The 25,113-nt window shown below is 41.2% G+C and overlaps 2 protein-coding genes across 2 annotated transcripts in view; both read right to left on the reverse strand.

Annotated features, from left to right (window-relative positions):
• carmil2 (capping protein regulator and myosin 1 linker 2) overlaps positions 1 to 9,548 on the reverse strand; it is a 66,302-nt gene extending 56,754 nt beyond the window's left edge. Inside the window, exons 1-10 of the mRNA XM_041997703.1 lie at positions 9,411 to 9,548; positions 6,102 to 6,196; positions 5,229 to 5,279; positions 5,081 to 5,140; positions 4,719 to 4,840; positions 4,011 to 4,108; positions 3,042 to 3,112; positions 2,832 to 2,905; positions 2,676 to 2,751; positions 1,065 to 1,153 (exon numbers count right to left, since the gene is read on the reverse strand). Coding sequence (XP_041853637.1) covers positions 1,065 to 1,153; positions 2,676 to 2,751; positions 2,832 to 2,905; positions 3,042 to 3,112; positions 4,011 to 4,108; positions 4,719 to 4,840; positions 5,081 to 5,140; positions 5,229 to 5,279; positions 6,102 to 6,196; positions 9,411 to 9,438 — 764 coding nt within the window. The 5' untranslated portion in view covers positions 9,439 to 9,548. The remainder of the gene's footprint in view (positions 1 to 1,064; positions 1,154 to 2,675; positions 2,752 to 2,831; positions 2,906 to 3,041; positions 3,113 to 4,010; positions 4,109 to 4,718; positions 4,841 to 5,080; positions 5,141 to 5,228; positions 5,280 to 6,101; positions 6,197 to 9,410) is intronic.
• A 2,713-nt stretch (positions 9,549 to 12,261) lies between these two features.
• Positions 12,262 to 24,583, reverse strand: ctcf (CCCTC-binding factor (zinc finger protein)). The gene is made up of 16 exons (XM_041996432.1): positions 24,422 to 24,583; positions 21,897 to 22,071; positions 21,688 to 21,809; positions 21,428 to 21,538; positions 21,158 to 21,337; positions 20,525 to 20,737; positions 20,279 to 20,441; positions 19,929 to 20,099; positions 19,714 to 19,847; positions 19,516 to 19,636; positions 18,668 to 18,817; positions 18,408 to 18,568; positions 15,750 to 15,932; positions 15,526 to 15,658; positions 15,200 to 15,442; positions 12,262 to 13,386 (listed from the first exon to the last, which is right to left on the reverse strand). The coding sequence occupies exons 2-16, from the start codon at positions 22,057 to 22,059 to the stop codon at positions 13,172 to 13,174; spliced, it is 2,463 nt and encodes an 820-aa protein (XP_041852366.1). The 5' UTR covers positions 22,060 to 22,071; positions 24,422 to 24,583; the 3' UTR covers positions 12,262 to 13,171.
• Positions 24,584 to 25,113: the final 530 nt, after the last annotated feature.

Genomic DNA, 25,113 nt, shown 5'->3' on the forward strand with positions numbered 1-25,113 from the left:
GGCAGCGTACTCAGGTCACACAAAGATTTATAACACGGTCCAAATAATCAACTTATTTTTAACAGAAAACACACAGCTGCATGGCAATATGCTCAAGTTATTCAATCTGCCGAAATACCAAAACTAAACCTGAAAACATGAAGTAATCTGGTCCAGGGCATCAAAGGAAATACTCAAGAGACTTCAAATACAACAAACTGAGAAGCATGTGTAATACTTAATGTAATTACAGGACAAATGTTATTACAGTGCACTATAATTTAAAAGGGTTATTGGTTAAAGGCAGGTTATTATATTCACTACTCATTTTTATCAAGAATATGTCATTAACAAAAACCTTATAGTACTCTACAAAAACTAAAAAGCTTTAGTATAAATATCCAAGGGTACATCACAGTCACACAGCTGAGAATAATTTTACATTACCTAAAGCTAAAACAAATGCAATCAAGAGACAGTGTTTTATAGAGGAATGTATGAGTGGAATCATTTATCAAATTACATATAAAAAATAAATAGTATCACAGATTAAAAGTACATTACGGCAGCATGTATTAAAACTGAGAATCTAGTTATACAATTATATATGTGTATGGGTATGAGGATACGTGTAGGTATATGACTATGTGTATGTGTGTGTATGGCTATGGATATGTGTGTATATAGTATGTGTGTATATGTGTATAGGTGTATATGGATGTTTGTGTGTGTATATATATATTTATAAATGTAGATATATCTGTCCATCTGAATTTAGACATGGACTTTCTTGTGTTAAATTTATGAATACTTGTACGTTGATGTGTATGTGAGTGTGTATGTAGGAATGTACGTGTATGTATGTGTGTTTACATATTAATATGTATTTCATTTAATAGTTTATAAAGTTGCCATGTTTTTCTATGCATTAACTGTCTGCATAAATTACATGTGCACATGCATTTGATTGCACTTAATAAATGGACCCCAGGAAGAATCGCAGCAGCTGAAGCGGATCTAAATAAAAACTAAAAACACGGTCCAAATGTGGTCAGAACTTTATAATTCATCATACAGAAACTCACACTTTGAGTCCACAGGCCTCCAGTGACAGATCCTGCAGACTAGGAGATCTGGACAGCAGGAAGGTCAACTGCTGCTGGATGTCAACAGACTAAGAGGACAGAAACAGAGACATCATTGGGAAAAATCTCATTACAAGGGACCAGATTTTGGTTCTAGACAGTTTCAGGTTTTCATCTGGCAGAGATCAGGGTCTCCAGAACCAAACTTTAAGGCAAGAGGAGGAGACTGATTGCTCTAATAAAATCCCAGGTCAAAGACAGGGTTACAACCCAGGTCCAGGGAGAGATAAGGATCAGGTGTGTTGCACAATGAAAACACAAGTCCAAGGTGGGGATTAAAACCAGATCTGAGGTGGGATAAGAATCAGGTTAGAGGTACGATCAGTACCCAGGTCTGTTGAGAGTAAAAGAACCAGGTCCAAGGCAGAATAATTAACCAGGTCTAAAGTGGGATTAGCACTGAGGTCCAGGCTGCAATAAGAACCCTAGTCTGAGACTGGATAAGAATCCAGGTCCAAGGTGGGATCAGAACCAGATCCAGTGGGACAGGATAAGAACTAAGTTAGAATAGAATAGAAATACTTTATTAATCCCTTCGGAGAGCCCTCAGGGAAATTTGGGTTCAGGGGCACAATATGGACCCAGGTCCTAGACAGGCTTAGAACAGGTCCAACGTGCGATTAGAACCAAAACCAATGCAGAAAAGTATTAAGTTCAGGGGTGGGCTAAGGATCTATGTCTGAAGTAGTATTAGAACCAGGTCCGAGGTAGGGTAAGAACTTAGGTCCAAGGTGTAATAAGAGACCATGTCCAAGACGGGATCAGGACAGGTTAAAGGCAGGATTAGAACCAGATCCAGTGCAGGATAAAAACAAAGTACAGGAGCGGGAAAAGGACCCAGAGTTGAGGAGAGATTACAACTCTAGCATCGTACCACATCACAGCGTATCGCTTCATACTGTACTGCAGGGCTACTCAATTCGGTCCTACGAGGCCCGCAATCCAGCAGGTTTTCCATGTATCCCTGCACCAACACACCTGAGTCAAATTAGGTGGCTCTAACAGCCAATCAGGTTCTACGCAATGACTCATTAATTTGACTCAGGTGTGTTGGTGCAGGGATACATGGAAAACCTGCTGGATTGCGGCCCTTGTAGGACCTAATTGAGTAGCCCTGCTGTACTGTATCATATCGCTGTGTACTGCGTCACATTGTACCACATCACACAGGATAGTATCACATCGTGCCATAATGTACAGTATTGCACCAAATCTTATTGAGCATTTTGCCAGCTCATAGGAATCTCTCTCAGGTCGAATCGTTGTTGGCTCTTGTGTTACCTCTCTCTTTCACCAGCAGCATGGTTAGTTCAGCAAACGAGTCCTGGTAGTTACATGAATATCTAAGGCTGCAAAGGAAAAATTTATGACTAAAATGTGTCCGGACCAGCAACAACTGAGTGTTTCAGATTAAAGGACACACAGAAGTAAGATCTGGTTCTCTTACAAAACTCCTATATTATTCACATACAAACTTGTTTGCCGTCATGTTAATTTTTCAAAATCTTGTGTTTATCTTCTAATAAAAGAAAGAGAAAAAGAAAAAAGTACCAGTTTGAGTTCTTTGCAGTAGAACTTAGTAAACCACTGGTTGAAGGACAAAGCTGCTACTGCCAATGCCAAGTCTCTGAGGAGGGGAGAAAGACGTAGACATGAGAGAGATTCAAGATGTAAGACTGGACGAAGAACAAATGTGACGTATCTCACCTGCTGTCTAAGTGGCTGAAGTCCTGCAGGTTAAACTCCCTCCTGTTGTGCGTGTAGTAGATGTTGTCAACATCCTACACAAACAATCATGCTTTAATCTGATGCACAAATGCTAACAATGGTTTTTCAACCGGCTAGTCACCAAAGCAGTTTATGACTAAATAAGTTTGAATCACTTTATAAATGTGTACCACTGCAATAGTGACATACCCACTGAATCTCCTCTTTAAATGGCATCTCATTAAAATCACACAGAGCAGCGTAGGTATCAGAGAATCCTCCTGTGGGAACAAAACATGCTAAGGAGGTGCATGTGCATTAGTGATCGTAGACAGTAACCCCTACTATTTCTGAGGCTTTAACAGTATCAGGACATAATAAAAAAAATCTCTGGTCCTCATCAGTGTTAAAATTTAGTAACTCTGCTCTGTCATTTTGCTGCTCTGCAACTTTCAGGAGCATTAACACAATGCCAAGGAGGAAAGACATCAGCAATTATCTTAGAGAAGTAGTTGTTGAAGCACGTTGATCTGGGAAGGGTTATAAGGTCATTTCCAACTGTCTGGAGTCCATCACTATACAGAGAGAAAGATATTCACAAGTGGAAAACAGTCAAGACAGCTGCCAATCCTCCCAGGAGTGGACGTCCCAACAAGCCTAGTCCAAGAAAAAAAAATAAAAATAAAAAACCAAGAACTTCTTCTCAGACTCTTCAGGCCTCCGTTAGCATGTTAAACGTTAAAGAACATGACAGTCTGATTAGAAAAACACTGAACAAGTATGGTTTGTTTGCAAGGGAGTTTGGAGTCAAATGTGTCCGACAGCTGAAGCTTGACTGAAACTGTCTCATGCAACAGGACAGTGATCCCAAACAGCAGCAGATCTACAACAGAATGGCTGAAAAAGAAAATAATCAAGATGTTGACATGTCCAGTCTGACACCATATGGACCTGCTGCAGGAAACAGACAGGCTGGAGGGGGAGGCCGAAGGGGTCTCAGGGTGGTACAGTCAGTGTACGATGTAAAAACCTTCAAAACAGATGTTCACACGATGAGGTTTTATAGCTGATGCTCAGTGGAGCTTGGTGTGAGAAAGCTTCAGCTAGTTAAACAGCTTCTACCTGTTAATGTAATCACTGATCAAAGGTCTCATTAACTGTACAATGAAAGAAGCCTACCACATGGACCAGGCTGACTGCTGAGCTGCTCATCTATCACACTGGTCAGGGTGAGCAGTCTCTCCTGGAGGTCTGGAGGAACCGTCTTCAGTAGCTTTCTGAAGATTGAAAAGGCAAAAATGTTTTTCATTAGATCACAAGTGTACAAACACCGGTGGATCCTCTGGAATCATCTGTGCAAATATGCTATCATCACAGTAGCACAAACACATCACACTCCTAACATGCTGATGTTTACCAACAGCTGAGCAATGTTAGAAGGTAACATACCAGATTAGCATGCAGCTGATACCTCTACCTTAAATCCCGCTTTCTTCCTTATTCTGATACTCAGTTTGAATTTCAGCAAGTTGTCTTGACCATGTCTACATGACTAAATACTGACTGGCTGGTCAGATATTTGTGTTGGTAAGTGAGTGAACAGGTGGACCTGATGAAGTGGACAGTGTAGGTAGATTCCTTTTTGTTAATGTGGCAAACATTTTAAATGTAAATGTCAGGAGGACAATCTTTTATAATGACGTGATGAGATTACTTTGAAAAATCCAACAGCAGCTGTTTAGTTGCATATTATTATTAGGTTATTATCAGACTGTTATCAGAGTGCAGTTAAGGATGAAATATTGGTGCATGTTTCAAGGAATGGAAAATGCTGTCAGGCAGGTCAAAAGGAAAACTTTTTGAACAATATTATGGAGGGAAACAGACCCTGGAGAAGAGTCAGGAAAGATCCTCTTCAGTGAGGCAGTCATGTGACTGATCATGGCCTCCAGGTCTTCAACACGCAGGATGCTGAGAGACAAATTCAGTCCTTCGATCTCCAACACAACCTGGAACACATACACAGCTTTGACTCTCTGAACCAACATGGATCAAATCAGAATATTCCATCCCTCATGGTTTCTGTTTCTGTCCTCATTTTCAAATCTGATAACAATAAAATGTGTAAACAGCATCTGAGTAAATAAATAAGAGAACAAACTAACAAAATATAAGTATGCAAATTGAATAAAAATCACTCATGAAGAGCTACAAAATGAGTTTGGTGAGTAGTGACAGTGATGATGAACCTCTGTGAGACTGTAAATGCTGATGGAGGAGATCTCTAGGTAGCTGAACGTGCTCTCCACCTGCACACACATGGAAATACGTCACTGCACTTTAGATGGTGTCCACAGAAAACGTGTGAAACGTGTCAACATCTGAACTGTGAGTTACCCGGAGCGGCTGCTTGTTGGTGACCAGGTAACCTCTCCACAGACTCAGTACCTGAAACGCAAAGACGACCCATTAGTGATGGAATGACAGAAACAGTGCAGCTTATTTAAACTCCAGCTCCGGTACCCGAGGGCTGCAATCCTGCGGGTTTTCTGTTTCCCTGCTCTAGAAGACCTAACTCAAATTAACAAGTCACTGTGCAGAACTTCATAGGCTTTTGGATCCATTTAATTACAGTCAGGTGTGTTGGAGCAGGGAAACGTTGAAAACCTGCAGAACAGCGGCCCTCAAGGACCGATTTTGGACACATTTGGTTTACAGTGTGTACAGGACACCTGATCAGATGTGACCCATAGCACAGAGGAATGAATCAGGGACTGAATGAAAACATCCATGTCATGTCGTGTCATTAAATTTATTACCTGGTTCTGACCCAAACTGCTCCAGAGATGTTGGAGAGTTTTCTAGGCTTTTGTTGCAGATATTTTTCATGTTTCATGTTTGAAATAATTTACATTTCACACAAGGAGTTTAAAATAACGAGAGAAGCTTTCCTCCACCAGCTCTTTTCTTTCTATTGCCTGACGAGTGAAGAGACATCAGGCTGTTCATGGAATGAAGGAGGGGTTTTCTCTGTCTGAAGGCGTGACTGACTGACTTCATTTTTTTACCTTTATGATCAATTGAAAGCCCACGTGTCAGTTTGATGTTGGATTTGTTTGTATTTATCTCTAAGACACAGATGTTTTTTTCTGATGTGACCAAACCTACAATTTCCAGGAGACGTAGTCACTTTTTACATCACTATAAAACAGAGACACAGTGAAGCTGATTCTAGTGAAGAAGTGTGAATGCAGTTTATGTTTTACTCACCACAAACCTGTTGGCTGATCTCCCACATGGCTGGTTGAGGTGAACAGGAGTCAGAAGACAGACTCTGTGAGGCTTCAGCAGATCTGAGATCTGATCTGAACACCAACAAACAAACAAACAGCGGATTTTGTCGGTGAAGGGACATCTGCTTGAACAGCTCAGTCTACAACCACAACTCCCAAAGAGTTGAGACACTGTGTTAAATATAAATAAAATCAGAATGCAATTATTTCCAAATTTCATCAACCAATATTTTATTCCCTAAAGACCATAAACAACATGTCAGATGTTGAAACCGAAACATTTTAACTTTTCAAGGAAAATATTGGCTCATTTTGAGTTTATAGGCAGAACACATCTGTAAAAAGTTGGAACAGGGCAACAAACGGCAGGAAAAGAGGAGCATTTCATAAATAATTAGGTTAATTGGCAACAGGTCAGTAACATGACTGGGTATAAAAGAAGCATTTCTGAGAAACAAAGCTTCTTGAGATGTTTTGGAACTACTTTTAACACCATGCTGAACATCACCCTGGAACTACTTTTTCCACCATGCTGGACATCACCCTGGAACTACTTTTTCCACCATGCTGAACATCACCCTGGAACTACTTTTTCCACCATGCTGGACATCACCCTGGAACTACTTTTAACACCATGCTGAACATCACCCTAGAACTACTTTTTACACCATGCTGAACATCACCCTGGAACTACTTTTTACACCATGCTGAACATCACCCTGGAACTACTTTTTACACCATGCTGAACATCACCCTGGAACTACTTTTTACACCGTGTTGAACATCACCCTGGAACTACTTTTTACACCGTGCTGAACATCACCCTGGAACTACTTTTTACACCGTGCTGAACATCACCCTGGAACTACTTTTTACACCGTGCTGAACATCACCCTGGAACTACTTTTTACACCATACTGAACATCACCCTGGAACTACTTTTTACACCATGCTGAACATCACCCTGGAACTACTTTTTACACCGTGCTGAACATCACCCTGGAACTACTTTTTACACCATACTGAACATCACCATGGAACTACTTTATCCACCATGCTGGACATCACCCTGGAACTACTTTTTCCACCATACTGAACATCACTGTGGAACTACTTTTTCCACCATACTGAACATCACCCTGGAACTACTTCTTACACCATACTGAACATCATCCTGGAACTACTTTTTACACCATGCTGAACACCACCCTGGAACTATTTTTTACACCATGCTGAACATCACCCTGGAACTACTTTTTACACCATGCTGAACATCACCCTGGAACTACTTTTTACACCGTGCTGAACATCACCCTGGAACTACTTTTTACACCATGCTGAACACCACCCTGGAACTACTTTTTACACCATGCTGAACATCACCCTGGAACTACTTTTTACACCGTGCTGAACATCACCCTGGAACTACTTTTTACACCATGCTGAACATCACCCTGGAACTACTTTTTACACCGTGCTGAACATCACCCTGGAACTACTTCTTACACCATGCTGAACATCACCCTGGAACTACTTTTTACACCGTGCTGAACATCACCCTGGAACTACTTTTTACACCATGCTGAACATCCCCCTGGAACTACTTTTTACACCATGCTGAACAACACCCTGGAACTACTTCTTACAGACGTGTTGCTGCCATCAGATTTAAATTAACTGATATTTTCTATGCAATTGTAAAATGTTTCAGTTTCAACATCTAATATGTTTAAGTTTTATTGGGAGTAAAGGTTGTGTTGATAAGATTTGGAAATCATTGCATTCAGTTTTTATTTATGTTTAACACAGTCGCAACTTTTTTTGGACTGAGGTTGTATCATAAAACACAGTGATGATTTGGTTCTCTCACTGAATCATTTTCATTTAATTTCTTTTATATAATTTTTTATATTACTTCCTGTCTGGAAACTCTGTGCTGCTGTTTGCACAATTCTTATTTAATAATAATAATAATAATAATAATAAGAAAACTTTATTAGTCCCTCAGTGGGGAAATTGCTTTGTTGCAGCAAGCAGAAGCACACACGTGGTATGAAACGAACACACACACACACACACACACACACACACACACACACACACACACACACACACACACACACACACACACACACACAAATTATAAAAAATATGTACAGTATATGGTCTGACAGGGTATGTACAGTATATAAATATGTACATAAACATATATATAAATATGTAAACACAGTTTACATGTGTTCATTGTAGAGTCTGACAGCAGCATTATTCTTTTTACTGCTGAGAGGCTAATAAACTGACTAACAGAAAAACCATGAAGAACAGCTGATGACACGGACGGTGATCAGATCAGGACCATCTCAGAGCTGAAATTTCTTTTCTCGTACATCCAACCAGGAATATCAGTTCCTTCATCCTGAATCTGTTTCTCAAAGATCAGCAGCACAGTGTGACTTTGTCAGACTGGGAGCCTTTTATTGGTTTACTCTTGTCCAGCTGGTCAACAACTGCTCTCTAGTGCATTTAGAGAGCAGTGGGCTGCCATATTTTAGAATTTCCCAATCGTGATTAATCAAGTAGAAATTTTTATTATAGTATCAAAACAATAAAGACAAGGAAATAGAATAAATAAAAATGGAAGTGAGGCCAGAGTAGAAGCTGAATTCTGTGTTTGATTCAGACTTTATATTCAGACAGAGGATATTTTGTGGGACAAGATATGAAAACAAGCCACAAGATTAAAAGCACAGACAGGTAAAGTCAGTAACAGGCTCCAGTCAGTTGCCCAACCTCAGGGCTCTGAAGACACCTGTAAGAACGAAGGCGGACCCACAGCACCTGTTAACATCCTGGTATCTGAATCTGCAGCTCACCTTCAGATGTCTTTGTCCACACCCTGACCGATCAGATCTGTGATGGTGCCTTAGTGCAGGTAGTTTTAATGTTCTGGCTGGCCTGTGTAACAGTCTGCAGCATTGACAGGATGATTAAGGCGCCTGTGGTTCTGTGGTCTGACTCATGTTTCCTTCTCTGACTGTTTCATTGGAAACAAACATTTAGAAATTGGAACCTGACTCAAATCGGAAGAACAAACTGAAGCTTAAGAAGTTCAACCCTGATGAAGATCAGTTAAACTGAGCTGAGCTTGGTGTTGAGATAATCCCACTGAGGATCAGATCAGTCTGAACCATCCATCCAGCCAACCCCTCTGATGTTACAGACCTTCTCACACACCCCGCCACTTAACAGGAAAACAGAAAGGATGCCGTTGGTTCTGGTTTCTTACCTTGCAGGCTTTGAGAGACGGTGTCCATGATACTTCCCTCATAGAGATGTTAAAGACTGAAGCTGTGATCCTCTGCTGCTCATTGTCATCAGGGCTCAGGGCAGAAACACATACACCTGCTCATACAGTCACCTCTGTCATCTGCTGCAGGGGATCACAAACATCTTCATGCTCACCGTGCACGCACACTCTTTCTGCACATGAACTGAGATGCACACATCCTGTTCCAGTTTGAGTCACTGTGAACAGAGAGCATGCGACCTCCCCCACTCAGTGCACTTCCACCCAGCCCAGCATCAAAAAGACAAAAACTGAACGGGATGGACTGATCAGAGCCGTCTGACTCTGACACGCCCTGTAAGCACGACTCGGTCACTTCCACCAAGCGCGTAGGTTTGATTCTGACATTGGTTTTCACACAAGTATGTTACTGTAGATAGACATTTATCTGCAGTATTAATGATAGCGTGGATAGGAACCAGCAGAAGTTTAAAATAAAGCTATTCTTTTTCAGACATGACTATAAGGTTGTTTTTTTTTTTTGTAAACTGAATCCAGGATGATTTTGCTTTTTTCGGTTCATGATGTAATTTTATAAATTGAAGACATCTGCTGGCATATTTGTTTTACATCAGTTTTGTCCAGACAAGAACAAAAATGTACTTTAATCACCAAGTAAAACAAATCAATTTCTTAAATTCAACAACTTAATAAAACCTTGAAGGAAAATATGACCATTAAAAGATTTAAGTAAACACAATGATAAACCATTAGCACATCATCGTCTACAGCTGTGATCCTTTTGACAAATAAAATCTGTTATCACTTTGAATCATTTCAGTTGCATAGAATTTGTGATGAAGCCTCCATACAGATGTGCTTGCACCTGCTTCTATAGAGATCTGTTTGGGAGAATTAAACTCAGCAGTGGTTCAAGGTTTCCCAAGTCACAAAAAGGCCCACCTGCCTTTCTTTTCTTTAGATGCATCTAATCATATGACAACTAAACTTCCCCCTCTCTCTGAGATATTGGACACGAGTGGGTTTGAAGGCTGAAAAGCATAATCGTTGACTTTTATGAGGCCAGCAATGAGTCAGCTGCTAGATTACAAGCCGAGGTGTTTGCAATTGTTGGGGCTTCTTGCCAACCCCAGCACAACAGTCATGATGATCAAATCTTTTCACAAATAACAAAAATAACCCAAAATTTATTTTTAAAACCATTAAAATTTTAATAAACACAGATTTTAACAAGTCCTCCTTGCCTGCGTCAGATGAATGCAGATCACTGTTGTTACAGCTAGTCTTTTATCTCCGCAAAAAGTTGATTTTAACAGACCTGAAGCTTTGTTTTAATCAGAGGAAAGACTGGAGAGCTTTGTCCTGGTTGATGCAAAGATGCTTGGTTGAGTTTTCTCTCAATTAAAGCCCACAACCTGCCTTTTAGACCCAATGCCCACATCGCTTGAAAAAGTTTCATTTCTTTGAGCCTGAGCTCTTCAACACAAGGGCCTTACCACCACCTTTAAACTGGTGGTGGTGAGGCCCCTTCTGAAGAAGAGTCATTTAGATGCAAACAATACAACTTACCGTTTTAAAGCAAAATGAGCTGTTCTTATTTAATTGCATGAGTTTTTGAATAATCACATTTTAGAAAAATATCAATCTGGTTTTAGGACAAACCACCGTACAGAGACGCTCTTTCAAAGATTGTTGATGACAGATTTAACTTAGACTCACAAACACTTTCTGTTCTGGTTATGCTGGATCTTAGTGCCGCATTCGAAACAGTAGATCACCAGATTCTAATAAACAGACTAAGACGTCCGGTGGGCCACTTGGATACTGCTCTTAAATAGTTTTATTCCTATCTCACAGATACAGTTTTTTGTAATTATCATATAGGCTCCTAAGGAATCCATGAAATTAAATGTGGGGTACCCCAAAGATCAATTTAAGGCCCAAAACTAAAACCTTTTTCTTATGACAAACGTTTTGCTTATGTCAGAAAATCTGAGAAAGCTGAATTTAAATAAAATATATATTTGTTACGTTTTGATAGTGATGTAGGAGCTGAAGGGCAGAATTGAAAGATTTTTTTATTACATTGGAGACTCAAATTGTCCCACATTAGGGGGGGCTGGGATCTGGTCAGTCTAGTGAGAGGTGATCATCTCTGCATTTTACCCAAACATACCCAACAATCCATTATCATAACTGTATGTAGGCTGTCTGTATAGTTATTTTGTGTTTCGGGGCTTCCCTTTTATATATTCAGTTTATTTTCTCTATATGTTTATTTTTCTTATATATCTGTTCTTATTCATTTTAATCTGATGGCTGCTGCTGTAGCAGAAAGATTTCTCTCACCAGATTAATAAAGTATCTGTCCGTCCGTCCATCTGTCTATCATCTTCATTCCACATAAGCAACATCCTTACCGTTTCTACCATTAAAGGTCACTAATCTGGCCTTCCAACAACACCAGCTGGGATTATTAGAGGGGCGAAATAATCAACCCAACACCAATTTCCTGACATTTTGTGCTAAGTTTACATTATATGTTGCATTCACTTGTACTTGGACATCAGAGGTTTACCCAGATTAAAGGTTAATTCACACTGAACATGGCATTGATTAATATATTCATTATCATTACTTATTAATTTACACTTAACCCTGAACTTCACATTATTCAGGAAGAAATCTTTTTTCTGTTCTGGGTGAACATAAGTGAAAATATTTCTACCACATTCTTCAGGTTTCACCTCCAGCAGCTTCTGATGTCAGACCAAAAAACAAAAAAAACAAAAACTCCACCTTCACCTGATGAAGCAAATGAAAAATCAACTCTGAGCCAATGTGATTTTATTTGGAGCTGTACAGTTTTTTATTTTCAGAAAGTTTCCTCTGCTTCAGACTGACAGGCGTCTCCATGACAACATGATGAAAGGATGCTGCAGACACCTGGTATGTTTTACAGAAACTGGTGATAAAAACACACAAACACACCATGCAGCTGAGAAAAACACCTTCAACCGACTTCGTGATGAAGCAGAGGAATGTTAGCATGATCAGCTCAGATTGTAGCTCAGACAGTTGACAGATCATCAACAGGCCGACAGCAGCTTGTGGAAACTTAAAGCTGCTTCAAAGTGGTAAAAATCAAAGTTTCTTCATGTTTTCAGGAGGCTGAACATCAGCAGGAAGTTTAAAAGCTGTCTGACATCAACCAACGGTGGAAACATGAGCAGAAAACATGAGTCAAACAGGAAATGGGTCAGCTCGCTCCACATTCAGGAGTTCCTTCAGCACAAACATGTTCACTGAAGGAAAGAAGACTCATACATCTCTTAAATGTCTCATAATGAGTAATTTCTGTACATTAAAATCATCACTGACAGGACAAACATGGTTACATGAAACCATCTTATAAATGAGAGACAGGTGGGACCATCAGCTGTCTTCAGGTGAGATGATTAACCTACGGTCATGATTTCATATAAACGTACACAACTGGAATGATCCAAACCTAAACTACAGAACTAAATCCCACCAATCAGATTTCATTCTTCCATCAGACAAACAGCAGATGTGTTAGCGTGTGCAGACAAGAAGTAAAAATTACAGTCAGATTAATAAAAAAGCAGATTAGCGAGGAGCAGCAGTCTGAGCTGAAATGTACGTGTGTGTTTTGGTGTGTGTGCAGACATCAGTAAACAGGTGAAGAAAATGTCTGAAGTGTTAGCATGCAGCACCGTTCACCGGTCCATCATGCTCAGGATCATCTCTGGTGTCAGGTCTCCATTAGCCGCCACTGCAGCCGCCTCATTCACCGCCAGCTCAACAGTCTCCGCCTCTAGCCCCACCCCCTCCACTGTCAGGGCCGCGCCGGACGCGTCGCCTTCCTCCTTCTTCACGATGATGTTCTCCACCGCTCCGGTGCTCTCATCCTCTACCTGAATGATGGCAGCAGCTAAAAAACAAGGAGAAAATAATAAATATTAATAATGAAAACCCACACATTTTAACCCTTTTTAAGCCTATTGCTGCTTATTCTTGGTTTTCTTTACTTATTTGTTTGCTTTTCTTTACTCTATAATTTATGTATTTCTTTTTAATTTATCATTTATCCTTTTTTATTCATGCATTCTTTGCCATTTTTTTGCTTTTTAATCATATTTTATTTTATTCTAGACTTCTTTTTTTCCTTTATGTATTTTGTTTTTATATAATTGTAAATAAATTCAGGCATATGAGGATATCTCTTCATAAGGGACCATCTTGGCATATGTTTTGGGTTTTGAGTAGGACGTATGTCCCCTCTGGGCTACCATAGTGTAGGCAGACTTTTTATGGTATTTGTAGTTTTTGGGAAACAATATCACTAAAGCCGCTGGACGAACCCACTAGCATCGGTTACAATTCTATCATTCATTTCAACATTTAAATAGAATCAAATTAAATGATCACTTGTGGCCATGCTAAACTAACATGTGGTCATGAGTTAAGTTTTTTTTACTGTTAATGTCACCAGATTCGTTTGGTAGGTTGCAGGTAATTACACCAGCACCACCACTAGAGCTAGTCTTTTCTTTCAATGCTTTTTGGAGCAGGTTCCCTTCAGATAATACAAGGCTAGATTTACGCTTTAATCAGCAATCTGTGAATGGATCATCTTACTGGCAGGAAATCTGGAGGCATGTTGCTACACATGAATCACACTACGTTAGTCTGAGCTCTGTGTTTAATGGTTGTCTGATAGTCGTTTTTACTGCAGGTTTATTTCAGACGCTGAACACATGACACTGTCAAATCCAAGTAATTGCAGCACTTTTTAAAAACTGATTTTGTGGATCAGTGGTGATCAGTGTGGCCTTTATAGACCAGGCGAAGACATGCAGCTAGATGCCCGGATATGAATCAGGGCTGGCTGAGCTGAGGAACAGTAGCCACCTCTGTGTATATGAGGCCTACTCTACCATCTGTGTATAGGAGGCCTACTCTACCTAGAGAACTGAATGTGGTCCCACAATTTCGGGACTTGGATTGCATCTAGAGGACCAGGTTGAATCCCTATGCATGCAGTACAGAAAACAAGCATCAATATTAGCATGTTGCATACCAAAGTGGCCGGAAAAAAACTTGGATAAAAGCCTCTGCAGTGCACTGGCACCCAAACGAAGCACAACTAAAACCATAAAAACCATAAAAAATAAATAAATAAAATTTTTGCTATAGTCTAGTCCTTAGACTCTGTTAGTTGGAAATGACCCAAAAAAGGTCCAGATTATATAAAGAAGAAAGTTGTTTTTTAAGCTAAAGAGTGCCATCTGTCTACAATATACTACCTTTAGGTTCACGTCGCTCTTTCTGGTGTTTCTCAGGTGAATTTGGGAACTAGTCCTGTTTCTCCTGACTGATTGGTTAATGTAAGTGTCACTCATAAAACACCCCCCCCCCCCTGAATGGACATGTCAATGCCCCCCTCAAGAACAAAGCTCACAGTGCCCCAACGGTCTCTGAACACCCCCCGGTTGAGAAACATTGAAGCTACGCTAACACAATGGATTTGTTTTAATTGGATTATAATTGGTCTATAATGTAAAAATAAACTACCTTTAAATGACTTTGTTGTGAGTCTGTGCTGTGGAAATAAAGTTTTTATGTTCCTGACTGATGGTTCTGCATCAGCTAGAAACTTTCTGCTGTTTTTTGGTTGTGATTTATGACTGAAAAAGACCTGACGATGTTCTCGGTTCCTGTTCTCTGTGCATCAGCATTCTCACCAGAAGTCGACATCCTAGCAGGCGCTACAACAGACTTGCTGGGAGTTGGAGGTTTAGGGGGGTTCTTTGGGGGTCGGCCTCGTTTCCTCTTGACAGGTGGCTCATCAGGGGCTGGAACCGGGATGGCAGCAGGGGCTTGGTCAAGTTCCATGCTTTCTGGTTCCTCCTCTTCCTGTAGCAGTGAAGCTTCTTCCTCCACATCGCCCTCATCCTCATCCTCGTCCTGTTCGAGGTGATCTTCCTCTGAACAGCCATGATGATCAAAGTTAGTAAAAGATTTGAACGCAGCACTCCAACACCTTCTACAGACGACATTAAAGTCTCACCACTGTCATCCTCATCTCTCCTGCTCCTCATCTTCCTCTTTCTTCCTCTCCTCCCTTTCTTTGGGGTAGGAGCCCCGTTCTCAGTGTCGTCCACCTCTCCATTACAGTTCTCAGCGTGGCGAGCCATGGTATTCTGAAACACGCACACAATTTGTTTGAGAATTAATCAGTAATCATCTGGCTTCCTAACTGTTCAGCTCAGGTGTGTAAAGAGGTGTGTATACCCTGCGAGTGAAGGTCTTGCTACATTTGGGACAAACAAATGCGGTGGGAACAAAGTTTGGGTCATGGTAGCGTTTGAAGTGCATGTCCAGGAGCTGCTTCTGTCTGAAGGTCTTCTCACACTGGCTGCAGGCGTACGGCTTCTCTCCGGTGTGGGTCCGACGGTGCATCACCATGTGGCGTTCCTGGACACGGAAACATGGAACACCGTTACAGAACACAGACAGATCAATAACCACAATGATTATTTGATTGTCTGGTTTGTAAGTTTACTTTCTTATAAAGACACAAGTAGTCCAAATGGCAGGTTAATTTTAAAAGACTCAGAATATCAACAAAAAAACTAAATAAAAAGCAATAAATTTATTTTTATTTGATTGAATGAAATAAATTTGATCTCCAAGCAAAACATGACTCAGCTCTTGGCAGACAAACCCTTCTTGGGGGGCACAAGGGGTCAGATAATTCTTGTACTTGGCCACAAGGTGTGTGCACATCTCAGGAGGGATTTTAGTCCACTCCTCTTTACAGATACTCTAAATTCTCAATGTATAGATCAGGGGTGCCCAAACTTTTTGCATCCATGGGCCAAAGTGAAAATGTACCAGTGAGCTGCGGGCCAAACAGCGATTTTAGGGGTGAAACACAAATAAATGTAAATCGTGGTTCTTTTAATTATTGTTAATGCATGCAAATGCATTCTTGTCCTCACTGCAAATAACACACTACAAACATCAATATGGCAAAATAACAATAAAGGCATAGTTAGAAGGACAACAAACAAAAATTGCAGACAGTAAATTGTAACCAAATATAGTGCAAAATGTCATCAACAAAAAGAAAAACACTGCATGTACATCAAATTGCTAACAGTAGAGAGTGACTGACATGGCGAGTATGTCGTTGAGATGTGAGCCAATCTTTCAAGTGTGACATACTCAAATAGTTTTGATATGTAGGTGGTGGGCCAGATGTAATGAGCTGGCGGGCCAAATTTGGCCCGTGGGCCCTACTTTGGGCACCCTTGGTATAGATGTTGTCACTTGGCACACCAAAGTTTCAGCTCCATCCACAGACATTCTCTGGGATTAAGACTAAAAAGGGTGATCCAGGATCTTAATGTGTTTCTTCTTGAGTCAATCCTTTGTTGCCTTGACTGTATGTTTTGGGAATGTATTCCGCTTTTCATCGCCAAACATGACAAGTTAAGCTGGTGCCAAAGAGCTCTATTTCAGACTCACCTGACTTCATTGCATCACAAGCCGTCTCTGAAGCATTCAGGTGTTATTTGGCAAACTTTACACTAGCCTGTACATCAGTCTTCTTTAGCAGGGGGACCTTGCAGGCACTGAAGGATCTCAATCCATTACAATTAAGTGTGTTACCAATAGTTCTCTTCCTGACTATGGTCCCAGTTCTCTTGAGATTAACCAGCTCCTCCTGAGTAAAACATGAGCTGATCCCTCTCTTTTCTCACCATCATCTTTACCCCAACAGGTGAGATCTTACATGGAGCTCCAGAGGAAGAATGAATGACTGTTGTCTTGTATTTCTTCCAGTTTCAAATTATCACAGCAAGTGTGGTCCCTTTCCTACCAAACTTCCTGCAGGTGGTCTTATATTCCAGCCTAATACAGGTCTACAGTCCCTGATGTGGTCTTGCCCATAGTGGTGGAGAAGTTTGAGACTTGTTTGCATATGAGCTGAGGTTAGGAGGACTTTCCTAAAGTCCTAAATTAGGTGCCTCATGGTCAGATAACCAGTCTGTGGGCATCAGAATGCTTGCTGGTTGGTTAAATATTAAAGACCCACTCCGGTAAAAATCATGTTTTTCATATTGTTCACAAGTCCATGTTGCATTTATCTGACACTAGAGGACATGTCTGAAGTGTTTGCATGTTCAAGGCCAACGGGGGAGGGCACTGAGCAGCGCTGACTCCGCCCACAACTCAGAGGTAAATTGCTAATGAGCTACAAGTCCTCTGCAGAAGCAGAGTCCTGGAAAAGGGTACAGGTTTTGTAGTTTTTGCCAAAAACTTCATAATCACAATTTCAAAACCACTGACATCATTTTAAATAGTTCCAAATAAGCATTGGAGTGGGTCTTTAAATGCTTATTTCACTCAGTCGAATACAAATTAAGTTATAACCATTATTTCTTTTTCTGGATTTTTTTGTTGATATGCTGATAAATTATATCTTTAAAGGATGTAAACTTAAACAACTAGATGATCAAATAATTATTTCCTCCATTGTAAATACAGACATACATGTTTGATTTTATTATCTCTGTGGTCTCTCAACGGGCTCTATATGTTAGTTGTAAAGCTACATATAAGCTTATGACTCTGAGAACCTAGATGTTCATATCAGCTCCAACTGGACTGTAAAAACTGCCTTCACATCCTGGGTGAGGAGGAACTTTGACTAAGAAATGGTGGACCTATCACACTAGAACAATTCTAGTAAAAAAGAAAAGAAAAAAAGGAGAAGAAAAGTTTTCTCTCCTGTAGCAGAGGAGGTTCTTAAAATGTAAAATACAAAGAGGGATACTGCGCCGTCAGTATTTATGTAACAGCTTTGGACAACATGACACCAGTAAACTACAGAAATATGATGGTTGTGGTAAATCATCGCCTCCCAGGTGTGTGCAGACAAACCTGGCGGCAGCAGTAGTCACACATATCACACTTGAATCTCTTCTCGTTCTTGTGGGACTTCTGATGCTGGATCAGAGCGTAGCGCTCGTGGAAAACAGCGTCGCAGTAACGACACTTCTTTCCAGTCTCGATAAACGAGTGCTGCTTACGAAGATGGACGCCTTCACATGTACACAGGTGAAAGAAAACAGCAGGAGAATTAATCAACATTAAACTCCTTCGTTGGGGCTGTTTGGATGCTGTGTAGGTAAATGTGTTACCCAGGTCACTCTTGCGTGCGATGACCGTATCACAGTGTGGACAGTGGAATTTGGCCACATTCTCCGTGTGTTTCTGCAGAATGTGCATCTTCATGGTTCCACTCTGGGTGAAGCGGGCGTGGCAGATGTAGCACTCGTACGGTTTCTCTCCTGAGAACGACAGATTACATTTTTCAAGAGCGGCCTAGTTAAGAAGACAGCGGCACACATCTTAAAATACAGAATCGAAATACAAAGATCACAGATTAACAAGCAGGACATTTCTAAATGTATCCAGTTGACAAATTGTAAAGTGCCATGAATGAAGTCAGAAAATACATAATTAAAATGAGGTCAGAAACTATTAAATAGACAGACACAGTTCAGTAAAAAGATTGAAAGGTATTAAATTAATTGAGTTCAGACATTTTCATTTCAGATTGTAATGAATTCTAAGCTGCAGACCCTGGGACTCATTCCTATGACCACTTTGTCCACCCCTAGATGAATCGGGCAAACATGACAAAAACAAAGGTTTTTGTGGTCGCTGACATTACTTAATAGAGATATTTAAATCTCCTCTGTACAAACCTTTCGCTCTAATATGTCAACAAAATACAATAAGAACTTTGAACCTGGCCTAATCCAGGGTTTGGATTTTTTCCTAGAAATGAATGAAAATAAGCACATTTTTAGCTATATAATATCTCATTTGCATATTTAGATACACAATTAAAAAATTACCCTCTTTTTTTTACCCTCTTCACATAAAGTGAACTAGGAATAGGAAACAATCTGAAAACAACCCGAGAGAAAGTCCTGTGTGTGTTCAGTCCAGCTGCAGACACATAAACACACAGCTTGTGTACCTGAATGTGTCCTCATGTGTCTCTTCAGCTTGTAAGTGTCTCTGCTGGCGTAGCTGCAGAGGCTGCACTGGAACGGACGCTCCCCAGTGTGAGAACGAATGTGCCGCTTCAGTTTGCTCACCTGCATGAAACCAGAGCAGAAATCAGCTCCTCTCCTCGCTAAGTTTCACAAAACCAGCAGACAGGAAGCTGTCTCACCTCCACACTGGCGTAGTCACACATGGAGCATTTGAAGGGTTTCTCGTGTGTGTGTTTGTAGCGACGATGACGAACGAGCTCTCCGCTGGTCACAAAAGCCATGTCGCAGTCTGTGCACTTGTGAGGTCGAGTTCCTGCAGAAACAGAAATAATCCATGAATCTGTTCCTGAGAAGCACCAGTTTTCTGGAACAGACTGTGGTCTGGTGTACACACCTGTGTGTGTGTTCAGGTGGTTTCTCAGCAGGGTGACCGTCCTGAAGGCTCTTCCACACAGGTGACATTTGTGTGGCCTCTCATCAGTGTGGCTCTTCATGTGCCTGTCCAGGTTGGAGCGTCGAGGACAGGTATAGCTGCACAACTCACACTGAAATGTCTTCTTCACTCCTGAAACACACACATATCAGCATCAGTGGATGAAACTCTTTAGTTTGGCTTGAATCACTAACTTAGAGAAAAGTTCAAACAAGAAAATGTTCTGGAGTTTCTGCACCGTCATCTTTCCAACCAAACCAGTGATCGGCCTTTAAGTGAGCCTACTCAAGGCATTTAAAGCACTGACTTGCCTTTCTTTTTGATCTTAGTTGGTTTGGGTGGTTTCATGTTGCCGACGACCTTCTCGGCATTGACTTCAGACAGAAGACCTTCCTGCTGTTCTTCTTCAAAGTCGTAAACGCTAACGTCCATGTCTTTATCGCCTTCAGCGTAACGCAGACGACTCTTTTTACCCTGGAAAGGGGAAATGTTTGCATCAACAGAATCAGAAGAATAAAAATCAATAATTTTCCCAAAAAACAACAACCAAGTTTTACCTTTTTGGTCTTCTTCACACCTCCAGATGGAGGCTGATAGTCAGGGTCTTTGGCCCAGTTTGGATCATCATTCTGAGGCTGAACAGGCTCATCATCTCCTTCCAGCAGCTGGTTCCCCACCTCCTCCTCTTCCTCATCCTCTTCAGGATGAACTTCAGCTCCCTCCTCCTGCTCCACAGTCTCTACTTCCCCATTGGCACCAACCTTCACCACCTGAAAATCAACCACATTTATGCTGTTTACTTCATCAAAACAGACTTTAAAAAAAACAAAAAAACTAACAACCCAGAAAATAATCTAGGACCTGAAATCCACTCCCACCTTATCAGAGGTCAGTATAGCATCTGCCAAATCATACAGTGGGAGGATTTGTGATACCAGAAAACATTAAATCATTATCCACTAAATCGATATTGCATTGTATTATGTTCAAATTTGTTATTAACAGCCTTAGCAGGCAGGTTAGTTACTCCAATCTAACATCTGGTCCTGTGTCTGACTAATACTAAAGGAATAATCCATCAGTAATCTAATCAACATTCAGAGTGATCCTCCTGTTTTGATCAATACTAACATGAAGGACTTGGGTCTGGGCAAACCCTGTTACTGAGTCTGCATCAGGTTTCTGTGTACCTGAAAGCCCTCAGGTAGAGGCAGAGTGTGGCAGATCACAGGGTCGCCATCCTTCGGCATTGCTGTGGTGTCCACGAAGGTGCCTTGCTGCAGGGCCTCCACCGTGGTGGCAGAAACAGGAACCTGGACCAGCTGGAGCTCCCCCAGGCCCAAAGCTGCCTGCTCCTCCATGTTCACCACCTGACGACAGAAAGGTCAAGAGTTTCTACTAAAGCTGGACTACAGAAATTAGCTTCTTCTTCATGGCTACAGACAGATTAAAAGAGGAACCTGTAGGGTGATGATCTGAGTTTGGTCCACTGTTGTTACGGTAGCCTGGTGAGCAGCACCTCCTACCACACCTGCTGCAGCAGCAGACCCCCCAACAGCAGCATCTATCACCTGCAAAATAAACTTCAGTTTAATGGATATCATGGGAGAAGGTGTGTCTGGGTCTGAATGTAGGGAGACATTGACAGAAAAGACCCATCTGTGGTCCAAACACAAGATGTAGTGTGTCCCATTACACACAGGTCTGACAGAGGCCTTACCTCGGTTTTCATCTGTAACAGGGTGGGATCCAGAGAGTCCATAACCATCATTTCCACTCCAGCTCCTCCTTCCATCAGCTGCTGCTGAGACTGACCAGCTGACACTAGTCCTTCTCCGTGACCTGGATCAACATTCCCAGGAAAAACTTCAGAAGAGAAATTTTTTTTCCTGTTAAATCATTTTAAGAGCTAAATATTGGGAATCAAACCTTGATCCAGAATGACTCCAGTCTGTCCCTGAACTACCCCCCCGGCCTCTGCAGCCTGCTGGAGAAGATCAGCCACGATGGCGTCCTGGCTATGGACGGCCTGGATGGACGGGAAGTCTTTGGCAGGGACATCCACCACACCTTCTGCTGACCCTCCATCCATGCTGGGTAGGAACTGGAACACAGTGTGAGTACAAACATTAACCAGTTGATCCAGACCACTCACACCTGGATCAGGTTAGTCCACCTCACTGAAGGTGTGTGTGGTGAATAAACCCGAGCAGTTCTTATCCCGAATGAGTCCAACAAGTTTAAAACGCCACCAAATGTTTGTAAATCTAGTTTTCGATACTTCATTTAAACTAAAGAAGGAAGCGACCATATAGGTTAAATCCTGTTTTCATCAGTTACGGTAAATGACCAAAAAAGAATTTGATCTTCCTCTAAAAGACATTGAGAAACGTCTTAATTTTAAAAGGTCACATGATCACACTGGTCCAGTTTCAGCAGGTTTACACCTGACTGCCTGTTTTCTGATTGATTATTAAATTTCTGACCCATTTTTAAAGTTTTAAATGGTACCCAGATATTTAACCATTTAACACTGTGCATGTCATAGCTGAAACTGTTAGAGGTTTATTAAATTACTTTATTGTCAGAACTTTGGTTTGACCCTTCCTTTATACAGTCTGATGCCTTCTGCCCCAGGTGGATACCTTTTGCACTGCAATAATAATAACTTCCAAAGTACTTTGTAAAGTCAAGCTTGTTTTTATATGTGCTACGGAATTAAATAATTGCTGGCATTTCTTACAGAACGTCATCCTATATGGGGTAATATAACCAAAATTGTGCCAAAAACAGAGGTAAAAAGTTACCCCAAAGGACAAAAAAGTCCATGATTATCCACAAGGGTTAGTTCACAGTCCAATTGTGCAAGTAGGAGTATAAATAGTACCATAAATGAATGGTACCATATCAAAAAGATCTTTCTTGTACAATCCACGTCATGCACACTTGGTCAAATTCCCCCTAGGAGTGATTGTGAACGGGTGTTTGTCTCTCTGCATGTTGGCACTGTGGTGGAGTGGTGACCTATCTAGGGCTTACCCTGTGTCTTGTCTAGTAGCTGGTGGAATGGTCTCCAGCCCTGTGACCCTGTGTTAGCAGAAATAAGTGGGTCCATGTTGAAATAACTGCACCAATTTAACCGGAATCCTGAAACTGTATTCACCAGCGATATAATTACTCATGTTTACTGTTTATTTTAATTCAAAAGCAAAATGGACCAAAGAGTGTATGTGAGATGTTAAAAGGTGATTTCATTATTTAAACAACCATGTAAGTGAAAGCAGTGTGGTAAAATGTCAAACTGCTGTCCAGCTGTGCTGGAGACTGAATGTAAAACCAGCTTCCATGTCCACGAATGGAGTGGTTCTGGTAAAGGCCTTCAGAGGTCCAAAAGTCCCACATATATAGGGCAGCTGCTGCCTCCTTTCCAACATTTATCCTGCAGTATTTTTGTAGCTCTCCAAGCCGAGTCGTAGAGGGAGCTCTCTGCTGTAATATATATCAGTGGCCATGAGGCTCTAGGTGGGCTTAGAATAAGAGACAAGCGGGCGATGGGTGCAACAACAGCTGCCGAACCAACCTCATCGCGACGGGCCAAGAACAAAGACAGGTCCAGAGCTCCACACAGGGACACTGCTAATTTCAGGACAACCCTGTTAATGTTTGATATTTGCGTTTCTGAGCCTGGACCGTTTTAGTGAAAAACGCCTCGTCATTCTTATCCGCGGTGGCCCCTCTGTCCATGTCCGCGCGCGGACGCCACTACAATAACTAGCTAAACTAGCTTTAGGTTAAACATAGGTAATTTTGGTTAGATTAAGGACGCGTTTACGGGTTACGTTTGGGAACCACGAGATTTGTCGTTTCATTTTAAACAGGACAAACGCCGAAGGCCGTAAACCTGAGCTAGCTCACCGTCGCTAACGTTAACTGTTAACTAGCATCATTAGCAAACTGCCGTCCTCAGTTACGGTGTGAAACCTGCTGAAGATAACAGCTGGATAAAACGTGGCTGATATCTCATTTCTACCCCACAGCAGTAATTTCTAAACCCCGACTGTGTCTCTGTAACACTCTGTGTAAGTTGAAGACATCAAACTATTTGCTACGGCTACAACTTCTGCCCGCCAGCTCCATGTCGTCAGCGCTGTAAAAACGGGAAACAAAGAAGACAGAAAATGGACGCCTTGGCCTAAACTCTCCAACGAAGTCGACGAAGTATTTGCAAAATCTCATCCATATTTCCACATATATAAATGAAAGACAACTGGCTGTTTGAGCATTTATTTTATCTTCGGAAATTTAAACATATTTCGACAGGTTTTTCAAAAACGATAGAGGGAGACAAACACTCTTCGACGAGCTGCCAGGACCCAGAGCCCCATCGTGACACCTAGAGGCCGGTTAAAGATCCTGCAAACTCCCCTCTTGTCAGAAAAGTAGTGATACTTTACCTCTTTTAGTGCGTTTCTCCTCCTGGTAATCTCGAATGAAAGCACAAAGTGTGAGCTACAAAGTTTGATCGGCGGGTAAAACTGCTGGCTTCTTCTCAGTTTGTTTTAATCCCTCTCCCGCTTTAGTAGAATAGCTTCTGCCACAAAATGGCAGTTGAGAGCTCAGTGCGCCTGTGCGGCCGCTGGGGGGTGGTGTCGAAGCTGCTGCAGACACCCTGATTGGCCAGGAGGGGCGCCCCTTTAGAATACATTGAAGCTCGTTTATCACAATGGTAGGGAATGGGGATGCTTTCACAGAACTCGGACATGAGAGGTTTTTTTTACTCAGAAAATGATCTCGAGACTGTAAAGTCTGTATTAAAATTAAGTCAAACGAACATATTAAGGATTTAGGAGCCAAGATTAGGAGAAACACGGTTCCATAGAAATTTTGTCACTTTTAAAACTTAAATTGGTCTGAATATGGTCTCTCTCTCTTTTTTTTTTAAATTTATTATTATTATTATTGTTATTGTTATTGTTATTATCCTGAATATACCACAATGTTCTGGTTTCGTCATGTACAGTATGAGTCAGTTATTGTACCACAGCATCTGAGGCCAGTACTCTACTGTGACATATGACCTTTAATACAAGCCCTGAACGCAGCATGTATCATACATAATTTACTGTCTATAAATATAAATCCTTCA

Source organism: Melanotaenia boesemani, chromosome 10 (genome assembly GCF_017639745.1).
Source record: "Melanotaenia boesemani isolate fMelBoe1 chromosome 10, fMelBoe1.pri, whole genome shotgun sequence".
NCBI classification, from domain to species: Eukaryota; Metazoa; Chordata; class Actinopteri; order Atheriniformes; family Melanotaeniidae; genus Melanotaenia; species Melanotaenia boesemani.

Coding starts and splice junctions, on each gene's coding strand:
- ctcf (XM_041996432.1), bottom strand. CDS start 22,059: ATGGATGGAGGGTCAGCAGAAGGTGTGGTGGATGTCCCTGCCAAAGAC. Junction 20,738..21,157: donor CTCTACCTGAGGGCTTTCAG/GTACACAGAAAC, acceptor GTTGATTTTCAG/GTGGTGAAGGTTGGTGCCAA. Junction 15,659..15,749: donor GCAAGACCTTCACTCGCAGG/GTATACACACCT, acceptor TGCGTGTTTCAG/AATACCATGGCTCGCCACGC.